At 46.8% G+C, this 26009-nt stretch overlaps 2 protein-coding genes across 3 annotated transcripts; both read left to right on the top strand.

The window, feature by feature from the left end:
- Positions 1-1565: 1565 nt before the first annotated feature.
- On the top strand, positions 1566-6982 carry endou2 (endonuclease, polyU-specific 2). 2 transcript variants are annotated; one of them, XM_061250347.1, is made up of 7 exons: positions 1566-1679; positions 2468-2634; positions 3844-3949; positions 4042-4163; positions 4310-4422; positions 4971-5124; positions 6700-6982. In XM_061250347.1, exons 2-7 carry the CDS (start codon positions 2533-2535, stop codon positions 6949-6951), a joined length of 849 nt encoding a protein of 282 aa, XP_061106331.1. In that variant the 5' UTR covers positions 1566-1679; positions 2468-2532; the 3' UTR covers positions 6952-6982. The 2 variants fall into 2 exon arrangements, with proteins under 2 accessions (XP_061106331.1, XP_061106330.1); XM_061250346.1 differs by lacking the exons at positions 1566-1679; positions 2468-2634 and having other exon boundaries at positions 3707-3949.
- A 312-nt stretch (positions 6983-7294) lies between these two features.
- LOC133132558 (NEDD4 family-interacting protein 1-like) lies at positions 7295-18600 on the top strand. The gene is made up of 8 exons (XM_061248035.1): positions 7295-7508; positions 10462-10549; positions 11142-11272; positions 12721-12808; positions 13969-14093; positions 14296-14362; positions 14749-14854; positions 17539-18600. The coding sequence occupies exons 1-7, from the start codon at positions 7479-7481 to the stop codon at positions 14850-14852; spliced, it is 633 nt and encodes a 210-aa protein (XP_061104019.1). The 5' UTR covers positions 7295-7478; the 3' UTR covers positions 14853-14854; positions 17539-18600.
- Positions 18601-26009: the final 7409 nt, after the last annotated feature.

The following is a 26009-nucleotide window of genomic DNA, read 5'->3' as shown; positions in this document are numbered from 1 at the left end:
TTGCTTTGCTTCCTTTTTTACAATTAGTACATGATACAATACACATGGTACACATAGGTTTACATATAATTCTTCTGAATGGTGTACCTTCTGCAGTTGTGATGTTGTCCTTCCCATCTCATGTGTTTTACTACTTTGAATTAAGAGCAGATAGAGCTTAGAAATTCTAAAGTAATAAATGTCAGTAGTAATCTGAAGGTCTGACCATTTGATTCACAAATGTCACTCGTTGATTCTTGCTAGAGACCTAACATTTCTTCACGTTTACTGCCAATGTCATTTAGGTGAAGCAGGGTTGCCCACACCCTGATTTAAGAATGCTGTCAATCCACTTTGTAGTCAAGGACTGTGGCCAAGACTGCATGGTTTTAAATAATGTCATCATAATAGGACTCCGGAAGGCTGGATCTCACCAAGATAATGCCCAGGCAGAAATACACACATCCAGTTTAGCAAGGTGCTGGGCTGAAAAGCGCATAAATGAAAAGGAGGCCCGCACACTAATATGCTCCTTAGACACCTTTATTGCAGACCACATTTCGATCCCAGTGGCTCTTCGTCAGGTCTAAAAAGGCTGTTCAGAGTTGACTTTTGTGGATTTCAGTGGTTTGTCTGAAAATGAAATTGAGAGAAATGACTAACAAATCAAATGTCAAGAAAGGGTTTAAAAATGCAAGTGCAAAGAAGGTATCTTTATAGTGTTGGGCATTGGCCTTGCAGCCCTTGTGTCATGAATGACGGTGACCCTCTCTGCCCTTTGGGGTCGGAAAGGGAGAATAGGTTTGATTCATTCAGGCCTGGCTGCCACTGATTTTTGCTATGATTTGCAATGTCAAGAAGTCACAAAAAAAATGCAGGTTATAAAAGGATGCTTTCATCCCACTGTTTCCCTTGACTGTTCTCAGGGCCTAATCAAGCCTGTTGTGGGTCGTGGCTGATTGGAGGGTATTCATTTTCCTGGAGTGTCTGTGTATGTGCGGTGAAAATGAGACCCGAACCATGTTTTAAATATCTCTAGGGGGTAAGAGCCTGCTTACTGTATCTACCAAGCTGGCTGTTACTATAGCCATGACAGAACGGTGGATAAAACACTACATGCTAACTAGTTGGAATTGTGAGGTTGTAGGTACAGTACTTAAGGTTAAACTTGTCCTGATTTCTTTCAGTTAAGCAAAATAAAACCGCTGATCTTCCCCGATTTATTTTGGTTTTTGCGACCTTGATGTGTCTCTGAACAGCTTTTTAATGACCAGGCCATCTCCACGCTCGCAGTCCCTGGAGCGGGCCGGCGAGGGCGATGGCAGGGGGCAGGGTTGGGGAGGCAGAGCGGAGACAGAAACGAACAATGCGGTGGCGGTGAAACAAAGACCGAGTCCGAGGTTTTGGAGCGAGCGGTTTAAAAAGCACGACACGCATTTTAATCCCTTTGGCCAGAGTTGCTGACACGGGATTACCCTTTAAAAATGGTTTCTGTTCGGCCTCGTGGCGTAGGAGCGCCCCCCGTTTCTTTATCAGTCCCTGGCGCTACTACGCAAATAACGGTACATGTTTCAAACAGGCCGGTTTCACTCTGACAGCTCCAGGATCGCATTCGACCGCAGCTCTGAACTGGCAGAAAAAAATAAAATAAAATCAGCTACCTAAAAACACAAAGAAAAACGGCAAAAGAAGAACAAAAGGTCAGTGTGACAATGTGGTATAGTGAGTATAAACGAATTGCAATTGTATCATTAGCAACCGCATTGTAGAAGCTTGGTGACCACCTTGGATTGATAATGGCCCCTTTGACAGCCTTTTTTTTTTTTTTTGCAATAGCAAACAAAACGGTTGAACATGACAGTTCAGTTATTTATTTTCAAACTGAATATCTTTCTAAAAAAGCAATAGGCTACACACAACTGCCGTTTATCTCCGTTCAGTCTATTTCAAAATAATATGTTTTCATGAAAATAATGCGTGCCCTTGAGATAAACTATGTGTTTATTTGCAATAAAAATTGTACGACTTGTTTACTTTGTCCCAGTTACTGCTACGATAACTGATGTTTTTTACTTTGTTAAATTGGGAACATTCTACCACTCCTTTCTTAGGTATATGAGAGAGTGGCATTTTGCCATTTTATGAAGTTAAATATAATGGGTGATAATTACTTTATGAGCTAGCCCACTTTTGCAGATTGCCCAAAACATTGATATGTGGCTAAGAATTAAACTATTTACCAGTGCCAGCTAAGAGACAATCATCAAGCCCATTTCCTGGAAAGATCAGAAATTGTACTTTTATGATTGCAGCGAATTTGGAAACATGATTTCTCATGATTGTTTTGTGTAAACTCCTTATCAATAACCAAATATTGTTTTGTAAAATGTCCATGTACAATCACTCTAATGTAGTTTACAGTATACATTTCCATGACATCCTCGATGAAACGCAAAGTCCATGTAGCATGTAAAAGGATGTTTTTTAGTTTCACAGGAGAATTCAAAGAAGCAGATCTTGGGCGGTCTACGCGAGGACACACAGGGACACATCATGAATGAAAGCGATCGTGAGTTGTCGGCGATGGTGCAGGAGCTATGGGACAATGATGTAAATCGACTGAAACCAGGGAAGGACTACCGGATCTCTCTACAGGTAGCACCGCATTCTGGTTGGTACTGGAGAGAGGGTATTCAGCCAAAAGATTTGTCTTCATCAATTTGCTGTAAGCAAACTAAATAATTAAACTTGACGGTTTATATCGTATTCTTATAAAAGGAAAACCCTTCAATATAACATTTGAATCCTGTAAAAACCCATTGGAACAGGTAACCATCACTGAAACATAACAGCAGTATGAAAATGTTCTGCAATTGCCGTGGCACCTTTGTGATTGAAATCAGCATCTGGGTTAGATGCATAACAAGGGGTCATCCATTTCAAGATTTTGTGCCAACTTATGCACATAATTATTTAATTTGCTCAATTATATCTTCATCTGACATTTGTATAAGCAACAACTACACCCACAGAAGTGTATCCTAAGAAGGGGATCCTGTACTCAATTTCAAAACTGTGCTTGAGTACAGGAGTGAACCAGCGTAGTTTAGAGAGCTGTCAGAAAAGTGAACCGAAGGTTATTAGTTGGAACAAAAACCAGCACGCAGACCAGCCATCCTGGACCACCCCCTCATCTAATATCATTCTCAGATGAATGAGTGAAGATCAGGGATGGGGAACAAGGGCCCTATCTGTTTGTTGATTTCAGAGCCACTTCTGCTCTTGGTTATTTAATTAGCCCAATCACTTATATGATCTGTAGTTTTTAGCTACATTCTGTGATATAAACAGTAGCTGAGCAATGTCCTTGTCTTGTAGCATTGTGGTCTAATTTGTGAGTGAATTGGACATGGTGCATATGGCTATTTAGCTGATTGAGCCAGGGTAACTGGTGGTTGCAAAATCCTGCATACACACCGGCCCTCCAGGACTGGAGTTGCCCATCCCTGGTGTAGATGAAACCACAAACGGCTCTTGATAATGTGCCTTTCCACAGGAATCCCACAGCAGGTCCTAGAACAGACATAATCTAATCTGACCCTCAAGTCTAAATCCAGCCCTGGTTTGCTTTTCTCCTGGCTAATTAACTGAACAATTAGCGATACTGATTGGCCTGAGAGAAAGGGAGAGTGGAAAACCAGCAGTTCTCAGCCCTCAAAGTCCGTGATTTGCTGATCCCTGTGCTAGAAAATGCATGCACATCAGGCGCTGAATTACAGAGATGAGGTCTCTCGTCAGCGTATTGTTGTCGAGTTGTCACTGTGCGGCAGCCCTTCAGTCCGTCTCCTGTGTCTCTCCTGCCAGGGAAAAGCTGGGGACACCATGTCGGTGAACGACGGCAACGACAGAGCCGGATCGCCGCTCTTCACGTTTGTGGATGAGAACATTTTCAAAAAGGAGACCTTCTTGGGTAGGCTCTGCGCACAAGAGATACTGCTGTGGCCGGCTGTGCGTTGGCTGGTACAAAGCTAGCCATAAACTAAACTGACGTTCTCCTTCCAGCCTTCATTTCCCTGCTTGATAACTATGAGAGCGATACCGGCGAGCCTGAGGTCGTAACCCCAGAAGAAATCGCAGAAAACCACAAATTCCTCGACGCCATCATACAGAGTCCTACCATGAAGGTACTGAGTCAACAGGCACTACTCGCCATGGGAATAACAGAAGTTTAGCTCAGTATGGACTAAGTGGGATTTGTGTGATTTGGTTGGAGTCTTTGACATGATCCAAATGTGGCTTGAGATGATCCTGTGTGTGTTTTTTTTCCCAGCTTGCCCATAAGTACCTGGCTGAGAAGCAACTTTCCCCCAAAGACACAAATGGCTTCAAGCAGCAGCTCTACCGGATCTGGTTTGAGCTTTATGCCAGGAGAGGGTCAAGCAGGTATGGCCCAAATTTGTTGTCTTGATCCTGCCCCAGCAGCTGGTAGCATTCAGACCTGGGTCAAATACATACATGGTAACAGTTTTGGATTTAAATACTTTTCTATGTTTTACTGAGTTTGTCTGGTGTATTGGAACACATGAAATACTCTCAAAAAGTACAAACCCTGCGTTCTGGTCCCCTTGTTTGACTTAATTTCACCAGGCAAGATTAGTCGAGCATGTTAAAGTATTTGAATCCAACATGATTTTGCATTTGGCCCAGGTCTGGTAGTATTGTTTGGTTAACATTATACATACAGACAGTATATTATATGCTCAGAAGTGCTTTAAGCCTTTCAAGATTAAAGATTCTTTGTGAATTGATCCAATCCTGTCCAATGGTAAGAGGCCATTTCTATTCATTAGATTCAACACAATATTATTGTTCATCCATCTGAGTCCATCACGGCCACAATGTGAGGAAGAATGCTCAGCCCTGTAACAGGCTGGGTCTGAATCCCTATGCCCAAGGTGATCCTGAGGGTCAGTTCACGCCCTGTCTTTCAGGCCAGACTCCTCAGGGTTCGAACATGTGTTTGTCGGGGAGACACGAGGAGGCCGAACCGTCATTGGCTTCCACAACTGGATCCAGCTCTACCTGCAAGAGAAGCTGGGGCACATCGACTACAAGGGCTACAGTGTGAATGCACACTCCCCCCAAGTAAGTACTGCTATTCTTTTTTCCTCTCTTTACTTTATTTTTTCTTCTCTCCCATACTACCCAGTGAAGGCTCCAAGTCAACAATCCTGCAATCTACCCACTTGTCCATCTGTCTGTCTGTCTGTTCATCCGCTTGTCTATCTACCTGTTTGTCTGCGTGTCCAAATGTCTGCACAATTTTTATTTTGGCTACTTGTTTTCTTATCTTTAGTTACTTTTGAGTCTTTTTTTTTTTACCCCCCTCTCAAATACTTGGTAATGTTTTTCCCTTCTCTTTCTCTCTCTCTCAAAATTACCAATGTAATTATATGTATTAATTAATAATTAAGTTGATCTCCGGGGCGGCATGGATGGTGCAGTGGGTAGCACTGCTGCCTCACAGCAAGGAGGTCCTGGGTTTGAATCCCCATCGGCCAGGGCCTCTCTGTGCGGAGTTTGCATGTTCTCCCCGTGTTCGTGTGGGTTTCCTCCGGGTACTCCGGTTTCCTCCCACAGTCCAAAGACATGCAGGTTAGGCTGATTGCAGAGTCTAAATTGCCCATATGTATGAGTGTGTGAGTGAATGGTGTGTGTGCCCTGCGATGGACTGGCGACCGGTCCAGGGTGTATTCCTGCCTTTTGCCCAATGTATGCTGGGATAGGCTCCAGTCCCCCTGCGACCCTGTTCAGGATAAGCGGGTTAGGATAACGGATAATGAATGAATGAAGTTGATCTTCCAAGGGGGAGGGGTGTCAGGAAGAAGGAAAAAAAGTAGTTATTCAGTCTTCTCATTGAATAAAAGACCTGTAATTCTCAAGAAGTCTGATTATAAGTCTCCTAAACCTCACTGGACCTCTTTATTCATCATATAGGAATACATGTTAACATACTTGTAGATACAGTTTGTTTCTGAATCTAATATTTAAATTCAATGTGAGAAAAGCTGTGAATTAATAATAGTACTGATTAGTAACTGATAAGTTCTGTGTCAAAAGATAAAACATTTTAATGTACCCTGCTGAAAATTATTTTGGCTTAAACTGGTCAAGCTGGTATAATGTCCTTTCGACATTAGCTGTTCAACCAACCTAGATTGTGAGCTAGTCCACCAGTTTGACCACCAGCTTTGTCCAACTGGAGACCAGCTTTGACGAGCCACAGACCAGCTATTACCAGCTAGAAGTGTTGAAAAACACTTTTACATTTACCATTTACACCATTTACATTTACAAAAAACATCTTAACCCTGCTTAGAATCACAGCTTGTCTTAGCTGAAATTTTCGGCAGGATAGTTATGTCATGAGGCAATTCTACAGTACGTTGGTAAGGTGTTCTGCTGTTCGTTCAACACCTATTACTCAAAATGAAATTGTGGTGAATCATCGTGCGGAAAGCATTTCTGAAATTGTGGTCAAAGACTATATGACTCACCTGATGTCTCATCACAAACAGAGAATGTTCAAAGCTTTTGTTCATTCTGCACATCAGTCACTTCTCACTGCTGACTACATTTATTCCTGTGAAAGTTCCTTTGAACATAGCATAAGGTTTGTAACATAACATAATTAAATGTATGTTTTCCCTGTCAAAACAGCCTGATGCAGAGAAACACATCTTGGCTCTGCAGTTCAGCTGGAAGAACGGGATCAAACCAAAAGGCAGCATTTTCATTGGAGTCAGTCCTGAGTTTGAGTTTGCCCTCTACACCCTGTGTTTTCTGACCTCCCCCAATGAGCGTGTCAAAGTGTCCTTCAGCCTCTATGAAGTGGAGATTGTTTGCCATCACTACAACCAGAAGCATATAGGCACCACCTACCCTGTCCTTGTGAAATACCATACCAAGTGAGCGGACATGGCCTTCACAGCACACTCACAGCCATGCGTAAAAGTACTGTTTTTGTCTTTTTATTTTCAGTAAAAACACAATAAACCTTACAGTTCTGACTGTGTAAACATTCCTGGTTGCATTATTTACAGGTAAATCCAATGTTTTCCCCACCCCAGACACTACTATGCGTAGTCACAGTAAATAGTATTTAAAACGTTTACAATAAAATTGTACCTAGCAAAGTATATCCCTTTTAAATGAGCTGAAAAGTAACCATTTTCATGAACACAACCATCATGGAAAAAATGTATCTTGACGTGCACTTGCAGAGCATCGGTTTGTCTTGCGGGGGCAGCAGAGTTCAATCTTGCTTTGGTTTTACCATTACACAGAAGGCGAGACCAGGGGAGGGACGGGAGGAAAATATCGTCCCGAAGAGTAAAGATAAGACTGTGTTAGACTTTGGGTACGAAGGGAAAAGCTTGATTAATTATATTTACGGGTTTTTCGGTCGTGGGTTAAAGGTCTTAGTCGCCCACATAATCATGGCAGAGCAAAGCAGTAGATACCAGCAGGTAAGCGTAAGTTTGTTGTCGGTCGAGAGACGGTGAGGAGATGGGAATACGCCCTCTTATGTCGTGGGGAGTCTCTGTAGGAAACAGCGGGGATTAATATGGAAATACAGGCCTAATTGTTTTGACTGTTTACGGTTAGCGAGCTAGCAAATATTTCATACATATGGATTCCCTGTTTATACAATCATTTATTTCTTTTTTTAAGTACAACTTTAATAACGTTTTGACGTCCTTTTATATTTCATGACACCAAAAAAACTAGTTTAGCCGACTATGAATGAATTGAAACTAGGCTATTTATTTTAACTTTGCGTAAGAAATGTTATATCTGGATAGAATTGGCTAAGTTAGTTGGCTAAATAAATATTGTGCTTATGTGGAAATGTCAAAATGTCCTGGCTTGATAAATAATGTTGCGTTGGCAAGCCACCGTTAGTTTACTTGCGTGTAGGCCGTTGATCTCCTTATCAGACATTTTAGCTTGAGCACGCTAAAATGCTAGCGAGCTAACTTCCTCTCGTTTGACGTCGATTTTACTCGCAGGCTAGCGCTAGATGGCTAGCTAAGTTAATTATAGAATAATCCTGTTAGCTAACCGCGTTAGCTGTGAATGACATCTAATTTAGGCTAGCTAAATGTGTGACCTGCACTGGCTGTCATGGACAGGATCACACAGGAAATCGTCCATTCTAACCGATTGAATATCACAACAAAGCTAGGAGCAAGCTAACTCGGTCGGACTTGTTAGCTAGGGTGTTACGCAAGAACGACCATTTTAGCGAGCTGGACTAGCTAGCTTGTGAAGCGCTGCCATTTAGCTGCCTAGCTACGTTGCTATGCTAATAATATTTGCTTTAGTAGATTATTGGCTTGGAGTGGAGTGGAATTCATTTGCTTTGCGGATTTGAATTCGAATAAACACGTCCTAACATTACTAGTTTTAATGTTACTGGATTGGTAGTTGCGAAAAGGCGTAGATGCATTTTTTGATCAATGGGGAGCGTGACTACATCCTTTAGCGAAGTGACTTAACGCCAACTTGTTACAGGCTATTGTGCACAAGCACCCACGCCTTAAATCCACCGAAGCTACGAAATACGTGATGACAAATATGTAATTGTCACTTTAAATGAGGAAAACCTTAAATAAGGAAATAAGGTGACAACTCGGTTTGGGAAGGGGTGAAATGAAAACCGTACGCGGAGGCCTTGGAGGGCAACATGAATAACTCCGGGTGCCGAACCGGGGTCGGGTCGGGTGCCATATGGCCTTCACTGTGATCCCCACATTCTCCAAATGTATGTCCGTGCTTCATTGGTACACTAGCCGTGTCATCTAATATATATTCCACTGTGAACCACGTAAGATTGAACGTGTCTATGTAAGTTTGTGGCATATAAAACCAAAAACACAGTGCCGTATCTGTTTTTTCAGAGGGATGTTCCATTTCAAGGTTGGGAAATAAGGGATTGGGGAATTTGTTTATGGGAAGGTTGCGTCCGTTTTATCAGCAGTTTACAGTTCGGAACGCGAAAAAACAGCTTTCAAACCTCAAGGCCACGGGCCTCTGTCGGGATAAAGCCGGACATTGTGGCAGAACGGTGAGGCGTGTGTCTGTCTGCAACAATGCAGTGGGAAATCTTGCAGGGAAGGGGGTTATGAAAGGAGCTACGGTATACAGACGGAAAGCTTAGTGGAAGCAGCCTGTGGTGTTGGGTATGTGTCTGGAGAACGGAAGATTAATGAGCATGTCAAACGCAAAGGGCCTCAACGTCATCATGCACACTCATGCTTTGCGTTCTGTAGCATGATGCACAGGAAACTGTGCGTTTTCTCTGTGGGGATGTGAAACTAATGAATGCCTGAGTGCTTCTTTTATACACTTCACTTTTGTTTGCAGTGCCATAGACAGTCTGTAGACTGCAATGGCTGCAATACTTATGGTTTCAGGCGATTTATAACAATGGCAGAAGTGGCTGTGTTTGATTTTAAAGCAAATGCAATGTTTCAAAAGATGTGACGTAATTGCAGTGTAAATTGAATGTAAAATCTAGTCACTGGATAATTTAATTACTAATATCAACCTACGAACCAGCAGAAATGTACTTGCTTTGTTAAAAAAAAATCTTGCCTGTCTCTCTAACATGTAATTTATGTTCAGATTATGCCTTGTGAACAATGAAAAGCTTGTTAGGAGTGAGCACATTATTTTTTCCCCCATTGTTGCATTCTTGAGAACAGACGGAAACTTCATATCAGCTTGTCATGTGAGCTTGAGGTCATGTGACCAGAAGGATCCTGAGGGCTAATCCAGTCCAGCCTGTTCACTGAGAAACATAAGCACGTACACAGAAGTCCATGTCCGGAGTGTTATGTCGGTGTCCTGTCGCTGCGCTGCTGGATTATCATGTGGCTTGGGTAAAACAGTGTAGAAGATCCCAGAATCAAATAAATTACTATATTAGCCTTTCACAAAACATTGCCGTCTGAGACAAAAGCAGACGTTTTATAAGGCAGTGTTCAGGGGTAAGGGTGTGAAATAGGGCTAATGGGAGACAGGGGGATGGATGTCCTTAAGGCTTTCCGGTTGTTTTGTTGGGAGGCACGTGTTGGCGTCAGACCAGGGTCATGCATTGTTTTGGATTCAAATGCTTTTCTGTGTTCGATTGATCATGCCTGGTGCAATTGAGCCAACCAAGAGGACCTGAAGGCGGGGCTTCCAGTATTTCCTCGACTCCAAAACACCAGGTGGGCTCAGTAAAGTGTAGAAAAATATTTGAATCCAAAACAACGGCGCATTTCACCGAGGTCTGGTTGGCACTCGGCCACATGCTGATTGCCGACGGCATCGCCTGGATCTTTCCGCTGGCACGGAGGGCCCTCCCCCAAGGCGGAATACCACGTCCTGGTGGTAACCGGCCTCTGCTGACTCCTCCTGTCCATCTTTTTCCAGCTGCCCAATGAGGAGGAGCCTGGAGAGGGTGAGCAGGCAGCGGCCGACGCCCCCCCTCCTTACAGCAGCATCGCCGCGGACAACGCAGGTAAGACCCGCCCAAGGCCACAGTCCATCATCATCCTCTTCTCTAGCTGTCCTGCAGAGAGAGGTCAAACCTTCAGTACAGAGGCACAAGAGGCTTCACTTTCCATGTCTGTTTGCACTGTAGTACTGGTGTAAAATGGAGGAGCTTGAGTATTACTGGTCAGTAGTGCTGTCGTGGTGTTCATGTAGCTCAAGTATGCTGTTTTTCTATTGATCAGTACTGCTGTTGTGTTCAGGGAGCTTGAGCATGCTGTGTTTTTATTGGTCTGTAGTGCTGTGTTGGTGTTCACGGAGCTTGTGTAAGCTGAGTTTTTATTGGTCAGTAGTGCTGTGATGCTGTTCATGGAGCTTGAGTAAGCTGAGTTTTTATTGGTCAGTAGTGCTGTGATGCTGTTCATGGAGCTTGAGTAAGCTGAGTTTTTATTGGTCTGTAGTGCTCTGATGCTGTTCATGGAGCTTGAGTAAACTGAGTTTTTATTGGTCAGTAGTGCTTTCATGGTGTTCACGGAGCTTGAGTAAGCTGCTCCTGTAAAGGCTGCCCTGTGTGGCTGTAAGGGCTCTTTATGATGCCGTTCTTGTGCGTTTTTCCACAGCTTACTTTGACTACAAAGAAGATGGAGGCTTCCCCAAGCCGCCCTCGTACAACGTGGCCACGTCACTGCCCTCCTACGACGAGGCGGAGAGGTCCAAGGCCGAGGCCACCATCCCACTGGTGGCTGGAAGAGTGAGTCCTGTGTGCCCCACCCGGTCCTGCCCCCCGCCCCTCCCTCAACCCTCCCCCTGGTCCCGCCCACGAGCAACACAAAGTTACACTTACATTCAGAGGAATGAGGGGGAGAGGGTGTAATTTCACAAAGCATTACAATAAAACAGCAGCAGTACTGTTAGTCTGTACAGAGGTCCGTTTCAAGATTAACACAGGAGATCCGGGGGGTATATCGCAAAGCAGGGTTACGGAGTTAGCCGGATAAGTTCACCGGGTAAAACTGGAACATGGACTGAAAGAAAAATTAAGAAATGGCTGTTCCGGGTTAATCCTGGTAAATGTATCCAGGTAGCTCTGTAATCCTGCTTTGTATTACGGAAATCTGTGTTATTGCTGCTGTTTTTTTCACCCCTCTCCTCATTCATATTTCATATTTATTAATGGACCTGGTGATCTATCCAGCTGAGCCTCATTGTGCAAGCCGACTCAGTAAATTTTTCTAGACAGGACTAGATCCGTTTTTTTTTTTTTTTTTTTTTTTTTTTTGGGCGGAAGTGCTGTGTCTTGCGTTGCTCGGTCTTTTATTTTGTGTTGCTGGTTCTGTTTCTTTGCCCTGCCCTGCTGACCCACAGTACAGGGAACGCCTGGACACTTTTGATGACGTAACTCACAGTTCTCTAGAGGTACGGTAACGGGGCGGGTGTGTGGGTGTGAAACTGTGACCCTCGTCAGACACACAGTTAGACCATAGACCCCCCCCCCCCCCCAAATCAGTCCCCCCTCCCTTCCTCTGTCTCGCTCTCTCGCTCTCTCTGAGCCTCTTTTAGAACAACCGTGATAGAGATGGCTATTTCTGTTTCACTTTTATTTTCATGCCCAGCCTCTTGGAGCTCTTGCACAGTAAAATGTCCAGTGTTAATTCAACTCTGACAGAGTATGTATGAGTCAAGCAGAGCCCTTATGTACTCTGTGAGAGTTCATTTAACACTGAACAGTTTTCCGTGTGCATTTCCTGCACTGCCTTGTTGATATATTTCTATACCTCCTGTGAGGTTTGGGTTTAAAGTTTTTCATGTGGACATTTGTTTTTATATTCTCCAGCTGATTACTGTTGCCCTGTGCTTGGATAGGGATGTCATACAGGGGATACAGGGCACGTAAGAGGAGGAATTATGCGTTCCAGTCCTCATTGCTGTTCTTGCAAGGCAATGGGGCAGCCTGTAGACTTAGGACTAAGGTACATGGGGCCCGGAAGGTTGGTGGTTCGAGCCCCGGTGTAGCTATGATAGGAGTCTTGAGCATGGCTCTTAACCCGACATTGCTCCAGGGGGGGTTTGGTCCCCCGCTTCGTCTAAAGAACTGTAAGTTGCGTCAGCCAAATACCTGTACTGTTCTACTCCGCTACTGTACTGATCTGTGGTGCTACATGCTGTAAAAGTGGTTGACACGTCTTGTGTTGTGTGCAGGACGATGACTTTGTGGCGAGGGATGACTTTGAAGACGCCGACCAGCTGCGGATAGGGAACGATGGCATCTTCATGCTGACTTTCTTTAGTAAGTGTTTCAGCTTTCAGCTGCTGTCCCGTCCTGTTACTCAGGCCTGTACGTGGGCTTCAACCCCAAAACCCGCCATAGACGGCACATCGCGGTTCACGGGCCTTTTAACAACGGCCCCATAGTAGGTCAGGGGTCAGAGGTCAGTTCTCTAGTCACATGTACAAGCGGCAGCAGTAGACGGGGAAACCCAAAACCACGCCACGCTCACTAGCAGTCAACAAAGTCCCGCGTCACACACACACACACACACACACACACACACTCACTCACACATTCTCACACATTCTCACACACACACTCACATATTCTCACACACACACACACACACACACGCTGTTACTCAAGAGCCCAAAACCAGCAGTATAAATATGTCATGGGCCACCTTTAGCTTTAGCCTGGCTTCACACGCCATTAACACGCCGTCTTAGTCTGGCACTCTTCTCGTGTCCGTACTTCCTGCTGCGTGGCATTCAGAAGAACTCCGGTGTCATTCAGGATCCAGGGTTCTCATCCTGTTACGTGATGCATATGTATCGCCACGGGACTGTTGATCTGACACCGTGCGCCTGCAGTTACTTCCTGCTGAAAGCCACACCTTCGCTCAGGTGAAGATCTGTTTGTCTTGCTGTGCCACACCCTTCGTGGATTTCTGGGTTGAAGTGGAATTTGCCGTTTGGATTGAAACGTCTCTACATGCGATGGGCACTGTTGTCTCAACTGCCTCAGTAGCTGTTTTTAGATCTGAACGCGAGTTGAGGTGGCAGATTATGAAGATCACTCACTCGGGGTGTAAATCCCTGACCTCACCGAGTCGATTGATACTTTTGCAAACGATTCAGTGTATTATTTTGATAGGATTCAATCCATTTCGCTACAAAATTAGTATGCTTAATACGAGTATGCAGTATGCTTAATATTTTTTAGAAATACACAAATGTGAAATCAATGTGCTCAGTATTAGTGGAATATAGACTATTAAAACGAGACACTAAACGTTTTTCAGCACATTTATGTGCAATTTAAGTGCCGTATTTACGTGTCTGTTTGAGAGTGTTGCTTTAATCGATTGCCCCTCCTCACTAGTGCCCCCACAGGTGTTCAGTACGATCATTGGCCCAGTGCAAGCTGAAACCCCTCCCCCTCTCTCCTCTGTCCAGTGGCATTCCTCTTCAACTGGATCGGCTTCTTCCTGTCCTTCTGCCTGACCACCTCCGCCGCCGGGCGCTATGGCGCCATATCCGGCTTCGGCCTGTCGCTAATAAAATGGATCCTCATCGTCCGGGTAAGGCTTCCTCGGTCGCCATGGCGACGCCTCGCTAAACACACGCGCTCCGCCCCGCTCGGTGCCCTGCCAGTACGCGCCTGACCCCAGGAGAGACTGTTAGCGGTATTCTCCTGGCCTCCCGCTAACGTTCCGCCCTGTGTTGTCGCCTGTGCTCGTGCGTCAGTTCCAGAGTAACCGTCTCTGCTGTTTTCCTTTCCAGTTCTCTACCTATTTCCCCGGATACTTCGATGGCCAGTACTGGCTGTGGTGGGTGTTCCTGGTCTTGGGTAAGTGTTTCTCAGTCCTCTGTTCTTGTAATTCCCAGGCAAAATAATTCATTGACATGTAACTTAACATGAGTGTAGATTTCAGGGAACTGACTGAACATGCCAGACTTTGGGCGCCTTCAAAATTAGATCTTTGAGTCCCATTGTCAGTGTGTAATCTCGGGATTTTAAAATTAATGTTCATTTGGCTTTCAACTGAGATTGTGTTCAACTTCATGCTTGAACATGAGCTCATTTCTGTAGTTGTGTTTATGTAGATGCATTTAACAGTGTAAACCCATGCTACTGGCTGCAGTTTTAACAGGGATAGGGTTAGGGTTTGTGACATGTCCTTAGTGCTGTGAATCTGTACTTGCGGGCTCAGGCTGCTCTTCCTTTTCTTCCAGGGTTCCTCCTCTTCCTCAGGGGTTTCATCAACTACGCCAAGGTTCGCAAAATGGCCGACTCCTTTTCAACCCTGCCCCGTACCAGAGTCCTCTTCATCTACTAAAGGTACGCGCTCAACGTCCCGTGTTTTACAGGTGCACAGACTCCATCTGCTTCAATGGGCGGGTGCTAACGGCGGTGTAGCCGCATACAGACTCCATCTGCTTCAATGGGCGGGTGCTAACGGCGGTGTAGCCGCATACAGACTCCATCTGCTTCAATGGGCGGGTGCTAACGGCGGTGTAGCCGCATACAGACTCCATCTGCTTCAATGGGCGGGTGCTGACGGTGGTGTAGCCGCATACACACTCCATCTGCCTCAATGGGCAGGTGCTGACGGCGGTGTAGCCGCATACAAACTCCATCTGCTTCAATGGGCGGGTGCTGACGGCGGTGTAGCCGCATACAGACTCCATCTGCTTCAATGGGCGGGTGCTGACGGCGGTGTAGCCGCATACAAACTCCATCTGCTTCAATGGGCGGGTACTGACGGCGGTGTAGCCGCATACAGACTCCATCTGCTTCAACGGGCGGGTGCTGACGGCGGTGTAGCCGCATACAGACTCCATCTGCTTCAATGGGCGGGTGCTAACGGCGGTGTAGCCGCATACAGACTCCATCTGCTTCAATGGGCGGGTGCTAACGGCGGTGTAGCCGCATACACACTCCATCTGCCTCAATGGGCGGGTGCTAACGGCGGTGTAGCCGCATACACACTCCATCTGCCTCAATGGGCGGGTGCTAATGGCGGTGTAGCCGCATACAGACTCCATCTGCTTCAATGAGCAGAGGCTAACGCAGGCTAGAGCAGACTGCAGATGGCCAAGCAGTAAAATGAGCTGATTTTAACACCAAAATGTGAGAAGCACCATACCCTCACCACTAGGGTTTGCGGCCCTGACCTACACCGGTCTGTTCTATGGGAGTAACTACATTCCTCCATTAGGTTACATTACATTTGCATTTAGCCGGCATCTTAGCTAGAATTACTTGCACTGCTTTTTACCCAGTCTATTTACGCCGATCCGCACTCGTGCCCCCAAAACCACTCTGCCCCGAGGCATGGGCTCCACCGGACCTCTGAAGGTGTCCTGCGGTATCTGGCACCGGGACGTTAGCAGCAGATCCTTTAAAAGTCCAGTCCTTTGCGAGGCGGATCCACGGTGGATCCATTCATCTCCATGGATCGGACTTGTTGTTCCAGCACATCCCTCAGATGCTCGATTTGGAGGCCAAGTCAACACCTTAAACTCGTCTTCATGTTCCTCAAACCATTCCTGAACGATTTCTAAAGTGTCGCAGGGAGCCTTCTCTCTGCTGAAAGAGGCCTCTGCCATCGGGAAATACCGTTGCCATGAAGGGGTGTACTTGGTCTGCAACAGTTCTTAGGTAGGTGGAATGTGTCGAAGTAAAATCCACATGAATGCTAGGACCCAGGGTTTCCCAGCAGAGTATTGCCCGGAGCATCACACTGCCTCCGCCAACTTGCCTTCTTCCCATAGTGCATCCTGGTGCATTATCCCCCTGCATCTCTTCCCCAGTTAAAGGACACACGGGCGCCCAGCCATCCACATGAAGTTAAAGAAAACATCATTCATAAGACCAGGCCGCCTTCTTCCATTGCTCCACGGTCCAGTTCTGACGCTCACGTGCCCATTGTTGGGGTTTCGGCAGGGGACGGGGGTCAGCATGGGCACTCTGACTCTGGCTACGCAACCCCACAGGCGCACTGTGTGCTCTGGCACTGTTCTATCATAGGAGCATTGACTTCTTCAGCAGTTTGTGCTACAGTAGCTCTTCTGTGGGCTGGCACCAGATGGGCGAGCCTCCCCACACGCATCAATGAGCTTCGGGCACCTGTGACCCTGTCGCCGGTACACTGGTGTACACTGGTTGTCCTTCCTTGGACCACTTTTGGGAGGTACTAACCACTGCGTACCGGGAACACTCCACAAGACCTGCTGTTTTGGAGATGCTCTGACCCTGTCGCCTAGCCATCGCAATTTATCAGAGTCGCTCAGATCTTTACGCTTGCCCATTTTTCCTGCTTCCAACACATCAACTTCTAGAACTGACTGTTCACTTTCTGCCTAATGTATCCCACCCCTTGACAGGTGCCAACGATGATCAATGTCTGTCATTGGCTTTAATGTTGTGGCTGATGTGTATATACAGCTGGCCATTCCTCTGAAGTGGTTTAGATTGTGCCCCAAATGGGAATCAAACGTGCATCCTCAGCCCCTGACCGTTGTGACCTCAGCCCCCTGACCGTTGTGACCTCAGCCCCTGACCGTTGTGACCTCAGCCCCCTGACCTGCAGTCCTGAGATGTCTGCTGTGTGGCAGCGTTCATTCCCTATACCACCAGCAGATGGAGCCCTTGAGCTTACAATGGGATTATCGGTTTTCAAACCGAGTATCTGCAGAATATGTATGGAACTAGTGAAATTTGCTTTGGAAAGTAGTTATTTTTTTTTGAAGAAGAAGATATGTGTCTTTCGGTAGGGAAGGGGCTTCCAATAGTCCAGATGACAGAAAACTGTGGAAAGGCGAAAAGGGGAATGTTATATTAAAATGAAATGTAAGGTAAATCTGGTCAGTGCTAACTTTTTTTCCAGTGGTGTGAATCGTACTCTGCTCTGTGAAGGCATTTTACTAGAAACCATTCTGAATTCTTCACTGACATGTCCTACACTGAGTAAAAAAATGCTGTTTATTTACACTGTTTCGCTTTTTTCTTTTTTCTTCCAGCTGTTTTCATTCACTTTTTTAAATAAATGAAAACACAAAACTCCTTCCTGTGTTTAGTACCCTGGATGCAGCGAGAAAACAAGAAGAAAAACAAACCAACCCCACAATCAGAATTCTGCTGCACACCTGCAGGAAGTTCCCAAAACGACACTGTAGAACACTACAGGAAATGTCAAAAAATCCCGCTTTGAATTGCACCGTTCTATTAACGAATGAGACATGACTTTCTATATGTTTCTAGATGTACAATTTTACTAGTGGATGCTGAAAAAAAAAAAATCTGTAACCATTCTAGTGGCTAATGTCAAGTGCTGTTTGCAATCAAGTTTGTGATGTATGAATAATGCCTTATATATTATCTGTTAATAGTTGAACAGTAGCATGCACTTTGCCCCTTTAGCCAGTAGAGGGCAGTCTCGTTTCTCGTTTTCTTTTCATAATGCAGTTCTGATTGGGAAGCAGCCTCTTGCTGGCTTGGAATCACGATTCACATGGGGTGGGGTGGGGGGTAATGGGGGTTTAAATTTTAAACGCGGTGTTTTTTCGTTGTACATGATGAAGTTTAAAGCTTCTTTAAAGCTGTGGGGAAGGTGTGGTGTTATCTCGCAGGTGAGGCGTGTGTGCCCTGAGCACTCGTAGGGAACACAGCGGGCTGGTTTGAGAGGTGAGGACGCTGAGGGACGCCGTGCGATGGTGTGTTTTACAGCCGTGTGGACCGAGGCCCAGGGCAGTACTACAGGCCTGTCCTCCCCTCCCCTCCCCTTACCAAAACCAGAAAACGGTAGGATTTTTACCCCAGCCACGGGTTTTAACCCAGCGCCTAAATGAACTGCGTGCGTAAGAGCACAGCGTGCTGGTTTTGAGTGGGCGCACTTGTTTTGCAAGCTTTGGGGCCGGTTTTGAATGGGCTTCCGCCTCCCGTTGCCCCCGGTCACCCTGTGGTCGCAGAGGTCAGTGAGTTACGAGCGCACCTGTTCACTGCCCCCAAAGCAACCCCCCCCCCCCCCACCCCGAGTTTCCGCCTGCTCCCGCCTCAGACCAGAGCGTGACACAGCCCCCCCCCCCCCCCCCCCCCCCCCCCAGCGTAACAGCTCCCCCCCCCCCCCCCTCCAATCCCAGAATCCCACACCTGTACCTGGGGGGGGGGTTACCAAGTCCAGAACGGCCTGTTCCCAATCTCTCGCAGTGTTTCAGAACCGGTCCTGTTTCCTGTTCTCTCACCCAATCAGCAGAGCCACCTCTAGTCTTTCTGCCTCTTTTCCCCGCTCTCTGCCACGTAGTACTGCACCTGGGAGGGGTCTACCTGTACAACCACGTGTACGACTGTAAATACAGCAAGCGGATAATAAATGTCTCTTCAGTAGCAATGCGGCTATGTGTCGTTTTATTCTCCCACCTGTGAGTCTCTGTGTCGTTTTATTCTCCTAGCTGTGAGTCTCTGTGTCGTTTTATTCTCCCACCTGTGAGTCTCTGTGTCGTTTTATTCTCCTAGCTGTGAGTCTCTGTGTCGTTTTATTCTCCCACCTGTGAGTCTCTGTGTCGTTTTATTCTCCTAGCTGTGAGTCTCTGTGTCGTTTTATTCTCCTAGCTGTGAGTCTCTGTGTCGTTTTATTCTCCTAGCTGTGAGTGTCTGTGTCGTTTTATTCTCCTAGCTGTGAGTCTCTGTGTCGTTTTAATCTCCTAACTGTGAGTGTCTGTGTCGTTTTATTCTCCTAGCTGTGAGTCTGTCGTTTTATTCTCCTAGCTGTGAGTGTCTGTGTCCTTTTATTCTCCTAGCTGTGAGTCCCGGCCTTTCGTTCCAGCTGGTCGGGAACGGTGTTCGCCAAGCCTGGTATGAGCCTCTTAAAACACGCGTTTACCTCTGAGGATGTTACACATCCTGTCCGTTTTCACTCTTTAGGGTACCAGTGTGTGGCAGTGAGTGAAAGGGAATGGGACAGTGCTAGTTGGGGTCTGGGTGAGGCATAACCACCATTTTAAAGGTCACACGTGGTCTCTTGCTGTGTATGCTGTGCTGGGCAGAGCCTTTCTCTAAAGTGGCATTCTCTGCTCTTAGAGTATTTCTGACATGGGCAGCCTGTAGCCTAGTGGCTAAGGTACGTGTCTGGGACCCGGAAGATTGGTGGTTCAAGCCCCCTGTGTAGCCACAATATCCGTCCCATCCACTCAGCTATTGGGCCCTAGTGCAAGGTCTTTAACCCCACATTGCTCCAGGGGGGGGAGATTATCCCCTGCTTAGTCTAATCAACTAAGTTACTGAATAAAAGGCATCAGCTGTATTGATTCTGGGTTTGGGAGCCCCTTGCTTAAGACGTAGTATCGCTATAGCTGCTCCTGACTCCCACCCGGATTAATCAGAAGCACAGACGCACATTCCTCATTCTTATGGTCCCAGGTTGAGCCAATTTTTTCATAAATCTCTGAGATTTGAAAACTTGTATTCCGGTCCAGACCGGAAAGCTTGCACTTAGCCAGAAAGGTTTATTAAATACACTGAGCAGACCCAAGACTGATGTGGAAAAAAGCATTTACACTCACAAGGGACTGACCTAACCTTTCTCCTTACTGTGTGTGCATAATGGTGTGTGTGTACGTGAGTGCGCACAAGTGTCTGCACGTGAGTGTGTGTGTGTGTGTGTGTGTGTGTGTGTACCTAAGTGCGCACAAGTGTCTGCACGTGTGTGTGTACGTGCCCATACACTTGCATGTGTTGCGTGAGTGGAAATAAACACGAAGCCAAGAACATTTCTGAAAAATAAGCTGTTGAGTTGTCATGCAAACTAGATTAATTGTTGCTTCATTGTATTGGTTCTTCCGGAACATGACTTTGGTTTGGTTTGCGAATTGCACATGAGGTTTTTAATTAAGTGCACATTTGAACGAAATGTCGGTCATGGGCGAAGTTGACAGGATTGTGGTTTGTGAATCGAGCGTGCCGGATTTTATCCTTCCATTCATAAACCTTGAACGGGTTACGCAACACGGCCAGGCAGCACACAGTTCAAGGAAGTCCTACATCCTCTCTCTCTGTGACCTGAATCATGCAAACATATCAGCTAAATATCAGCCAAGGACGCGGGCCTTATTACGCCTTACACAACACTTCCTGTCCCGGTTATCCGCGCTACAGGCTGCGAGATTCGCCTGAAAGAAGATCCGCGGATGAATGAAAGTGCTTTCACTAACCCCACAATGAGCGCGGTGCATTCTCTATGTCTGAAGCGCACCTAGGAAGCGGCATTGTATTATCCGAGGGTCGGGAACGCTGTGAACAGTTGTGTGTGTTTGTATAACAGGCTTGAAGCCACTTCTAAAGATAGCATTCACTTTTTACCTTTTCTCCCCTCTTGAGTGCCGGATCGAAGAGTCGCTTGGCAAGGCCTGTTTCGGAACTCTTAGAACTGGGACGGTTACACAACACGCGGAGTCGGAATGCCACTTTACCGGAGATCGGATTTTCTGCTAGAGGGCGGCCGTAGTTCAAGGATCGCCTCCTAGCATGCGTCCGCTTACGAAAGCTGCATTCCATCAGTGACACGATGACAAAGTTCCCCTTTGCAAGAAGCATGTATTATGTCATCTGTTCTGTCTGTGGAAAGCCAGCAGTATTGTGCATTGATTGGTGTGTGTGTGTGTGTGTGTGTGTGTGTGTGTGTGTGTGTGTGTGTGTGTGTGTGTGTGTGGTTGGCATCCTCCAGTTTTCTTCCAGGTAAGAGTGGTCATGGTTGAATGTGAGGTATTGATTATAAGGTGCTTTGGATAAAAGCGCTATATAAATGCAGTTCATTTACCATTTTTTATGGTAAGCTTTTATATAGCTAAACAAAATGGCGCAACCTCAAAAGCGCACCTTGCTGTGTTTTGTTGTGTATGCTGGGCCTCACTGTAACACATAGCTACAAGCAAAATAGCGCATCACAGCCAAAAGGTAAAGAGGTGGATCGAGGGGTCCTGACATTGCTGTGGGTGGGTGCTGATAGTGTGTGAGCGTGTGTGCGTGTGCATGCGAGTGTGAGTGGGACGGGGCAGCAGGGGGGGGGGGGGGGGGGGGTGTTGACGGACAGGCTCCGGTGAGTCATCCTGGATCAGAAGCCTGGTTCAGACACGCCGTGGGGACCCTGGCGTGATGTTCCACTCAGTCAGTGAACCCCCCACCCTCCCATCCCTCCCCCACCATGAGCCGCACCTGCCTGTCTGCCTGTCTTAGTGGGGGGGGGGGGTGGATGAGCGATGAACGGATATATCCAGCAGCGTAAAAAAAAGATGAGAGAACACCCCTCCCCACACACACGCACGCACACACTTGTCGATACACACATCAAAGCCCCATCACCGTGTGATCCTGTGATGTCACCGTGCTTTATTTGGAATCTATGCGGGGAGCTGCAGGCAGACAGACAGACAGAAAGACAGGTGCAGCCCCTCTCTCTGTGGCAGACAGACATGCAGACAGACAGATGGAAGGATGCAGCCCCTCTCTCTCTGCAGACAGACAGACAGACAGACAGAAAGACGGATGCAGCCCCTCTCTCTCTCTGCAGACAGACAGACAGACAGACAGAAAGACGGATGCAGCCCCTCTCTCTCTCTGCAGACAGACAGACAGACAGGAAGACGGACGCAGCCCCTCTCTCTGCAGACAGACAGACAGATGGATGCAGCCCCTCTCTCTCTCTGCAGACAGACAGACAGACAGGAAGACGGACGCAGCCCCTCTCTCTGCGGCAGACAGACATAAAGACAGACAGACAGGAAGACGGACGCAGCCCCTCTCTCTGCAGACAGACAGACAGATGGATGCAGCCCCTCTCTCTCTCTGCAGACAGACAGACAGACAGAAAGACGGACGCAGCCCCTCTCTCTGCGGCAGACGTCACGGCGGTATTTCCGCTGCGCGTGAAGGGAAGCAGCCTGTGTGTGACTCATCGCTGTCGGGGGAGGGGGGGAGGGGCTGTGCCAACCCTCCCCCCGCGGAGAGCTGTTACGCTGCCACAGTCATCCAGGTGACCCGCCCTCAGCTCTGCCACATGCTGCCATCTCTCTCTACCTCCCCCTCTCGTTCCTGCGCTCTCCCTCACCCTCTCTCTCTCTCTCTACCTCTCCTCTCTATCACTGTCTCCCCCTCCCCATTTCTCCATCTCTGTGTCTCTCTCTCTCCCCCTGTTTTTCTCGCTCTCTCTTCTGCTCTCACATCCTGTCTTTTACACTCCCCCTCTCTCCTGCTATGTCTCCCTATTGTTCTCTCACTCTTCCTCTCTCCCTTTCTCCCCTCTTGTCTCTCCTCTCTCATGCGCTCTCCCTATCGCTCTCTCTGCCGATCTCTCTCTCTCTCTCTCTCTCCGAGCTGAATGACTGGGCTGAATGCATGAATGGCTCTTGTTCTGTGGTTTTGCGCTGCGGAGCGAAGCGGACGTCAGTCCTCCTGAACGGAGGAGAGCCGAGGAAGTCTCCCAGCAGTCCCTGGGCTGCTGGGTTCTGAACGAGCCCGGCGCTGATGTCATCCTCTGTCACGCGCGTGGGCGGAGGCTCTGACCGCGGGTGGGCGTGCCCTCTTATCACTCAGGCCGCTGGCGCTCGTTCTCACCGCCGTGCCTGTGTTTGTTCAGCAACGTGTGTGAATGGCTGAATGAGAGGCATCCATTGTAATGCGCTTTAGATAAAAGCGCTGTATAAATGCGGTCCAAAGTGTGTGCGCGAGAGAGAATGTGACCAGTGAGCCGCTGTTGCATATTGATCTCTGTCGTTAGGGAGTCATGTGATGGTACACCTGTTAGAACACCGAATCGTAGTTGTGCTGCAATATTTTGCTCAAATCAGTTGCTTTGTGTTGCAATGAATGAAATGTAAAGAATACAATGCATTTTATCTGCCTTAGTTTCTGATGCTTCTCCACTGGTTAGCTCCAAGTGCTAAAATAAAAAAATAAAAAATCCATGTGGCATGCTTGCAGCTACATTAACCCTTTGAAGAGCAGGTTTTCTGGAAGGTTTTTTCCCCCCAGAATTCAGTGTCAGTGTAAAGGCTCACTGTGTAGAACTCCATTGCTTTCAGTCACCAGTAGTGATTGTTACATCAGCATTAGAACGTTGTTATATCACATATTTATGACCTCACACCTTAAAGGGGTAACGACCATTATGATGTATTTTTATCTTCAGTCTGTCATCTCCTCACACACTCCCATGTCCCTGCAGATCCTCGATGATGCTAACATCCGGAACAAATTATAAATATTACATTTTCACACGTGATCCATTTTCATCGCTGAATATTTTGCTGAAGCCGTTCCAGTGTAATGCCCATAGGGTTCAGCAGCAGCACCGTGGCTGGGAATGTTATAGAAACATTATTCTATACTGTCCAGTTATTTTCTCTGTCTCACTCCTCTCTGTCCCCCCCCCTGTGTGTGTGTGTGTGTCAGTCAGTGTGTGAGTATGTGAGCATGTGTGTGTGAGTGTGTGAGCATGTGTGTGTGTCCCTGTGTGAGTATGTGAGTGTGTGTGTCAGTGTGTGTGAGCGTGTCTCTGTGTGAGTATGTGAGTGTGTGAGTGTGTGTGTGTGTCCATGTGTGAGTGTGTGAGTGTGTGTGTCAGTGTGTGTGAGCGTGTCTCTGTGTGAGTATGTGAGTCTCCCTATGTGAGTGTGTGAGAGTGTGTGTGTCCCTGTGTGAGTGTGTGATTGTAGGTGAGTGTGTGTGTATATGTGTGAGCATATGAGTGTGTGAGTGTGTGTAGACTTGGTTATACTTAGCCTTAGTGCTGCCCAGGGAGGAAAGGTGTTGCTCTCCATATCCCTTCACTCTTAGGGCTGATGTGGTGCTTGCCATCTGTCTGTCTTTCTGTCAGTCCACTGGCTGCCTGGCTGTCCATCTGTCTGTCTGTACATATATATTAGTGTAACGCACCCTGGCTGGACAGATGGACCTGAAGGCTGCGGATGCGGATTCATCATGAGAATGATACTGATTGTGATGATCCTGTTGATTATGGTGATGGTGGCAGTGATGATGATGATGATGATGATGAAGGTGATGAAGGTCACTTCCTCTCTGCCCCCCCCTTGTTCATTTCAGAGGGACTGACTGTTTGTTGAGGAAGAGTGTGTGTATGTGTGTGTGTGTGTGCAGAGCTGAATTGGGTGCTCTGCCCTGAGCTTGAATGAGTCAGCTCTCCCTCCCTCTCTCTCTCTCCCTCCCTCCCTCCCTCCCTCTCTCTCTCTCTCTCTCTCCCTCCCTCCCTCCCTCCCTCTCTCTGAAGGCCGCGCTGAACACACACGCCTCGCGCTGTCACATCCGGCTCAGCACTGCTCCAGAGCAGAGGCTATAATTAGCTGCTGGCATAGCTCATTGCCTTGTAATGATCTAACAGATTGGATTGGAAGATGGTGGTGTGTGTGTGTGTGTGTGTGTGTGTGTGTGTGTGTGTTTGGGAGAGGGGGGCTGGGGGTACTCTCTTCTTCCGAAAGGAAAGAGACAGAGGGAGACAGAGAGGAAAACACACAATGTACATGTATATATGCTATATATGAATATCCCCATGTCCATGTTGGTTTCCTCTTGGTACTCTGGTTTCCTCCCACAGTCCAAAGACAAGCAAGCTAGGCTAATTGCTCAGGGTATATTCCTGCCTCACCCAGTGCATGCTGGGATAGGCTCCAGTCCCTCCATGACCTGGACCAGGAATGACCGGTTTAGAAAACGGATCGACGGATCGACAGATCGATGGACAAATGTGGATATATGAATAAAATATGCGCACACACACGGGTTGTGTGTTGGGCTGTGACTGGCTCATTCACACCAATGAAAACAGGATCCTGGATTGGTTCACTGTCACAGCTGCTGTCCCTGCATGAGCCAATCATGGCAAGTGCTTCTGTCATTTCAGCATGATGATGTCATAATCAGAGGTATTGCTGCCTTGTGCCTGCTTGTGTAATGTCTTCCCAAAGTCCTCTTTTGGTCACACTTTACAATAGGGTTCATGAATTGGCAATAACTAATGTTGTTAACATGAATAATTGATGGCAATTACAAATATTGCATGAAATGAACTTTTCATTAGTTAATGCATTTAACAACTAACATATTTGTTACATGAATATTTATACATTAGCAAACCATAATATGCACTTATAATTATTTAATCACTACAAATACATTAACTTACTTTTTCATTCCAATATGAATTGGCTGTAACTAATGTAGTTGTTAACATGAATTAATGATAATGAACAAATACATTAACAGATTAACTTCTCAGTAGTTACTACAATAGTTCATTCCCATTCATGGACCCTTACTGTAAAGTGTTATCTTTTTTGTTGCCTTTGCTTTGAAAGAAAAGATTTTAGACTTGTCGGGCAGAAGCTTGGATACAGCGCGGGCCTTGTTTGTAATCGGGCTGCTGGTCTATCTCAGCGTACAGGGACTGGATGATGCAGGTCATAAAAAGCAGGAGAGAGATGAAGAT

The sequence above is a fragment of the Conger conger genome, chromosome 7 (assembly GCF_963514075.1).
Source record: "Conger conger chromosome 7, fConCon1.1, whole genome shotgun sequence".
NCBI lineage: Eukaryota > Metazoa > Chordata > Actinopteri > Anguilliformes > Congridae > Conger > Conger conger.
The sequence above is the reverse complement of the archived record's forward strand: the minus strand, read 5'-3'. Positions and strand labels throughout refer to the sequence as shown.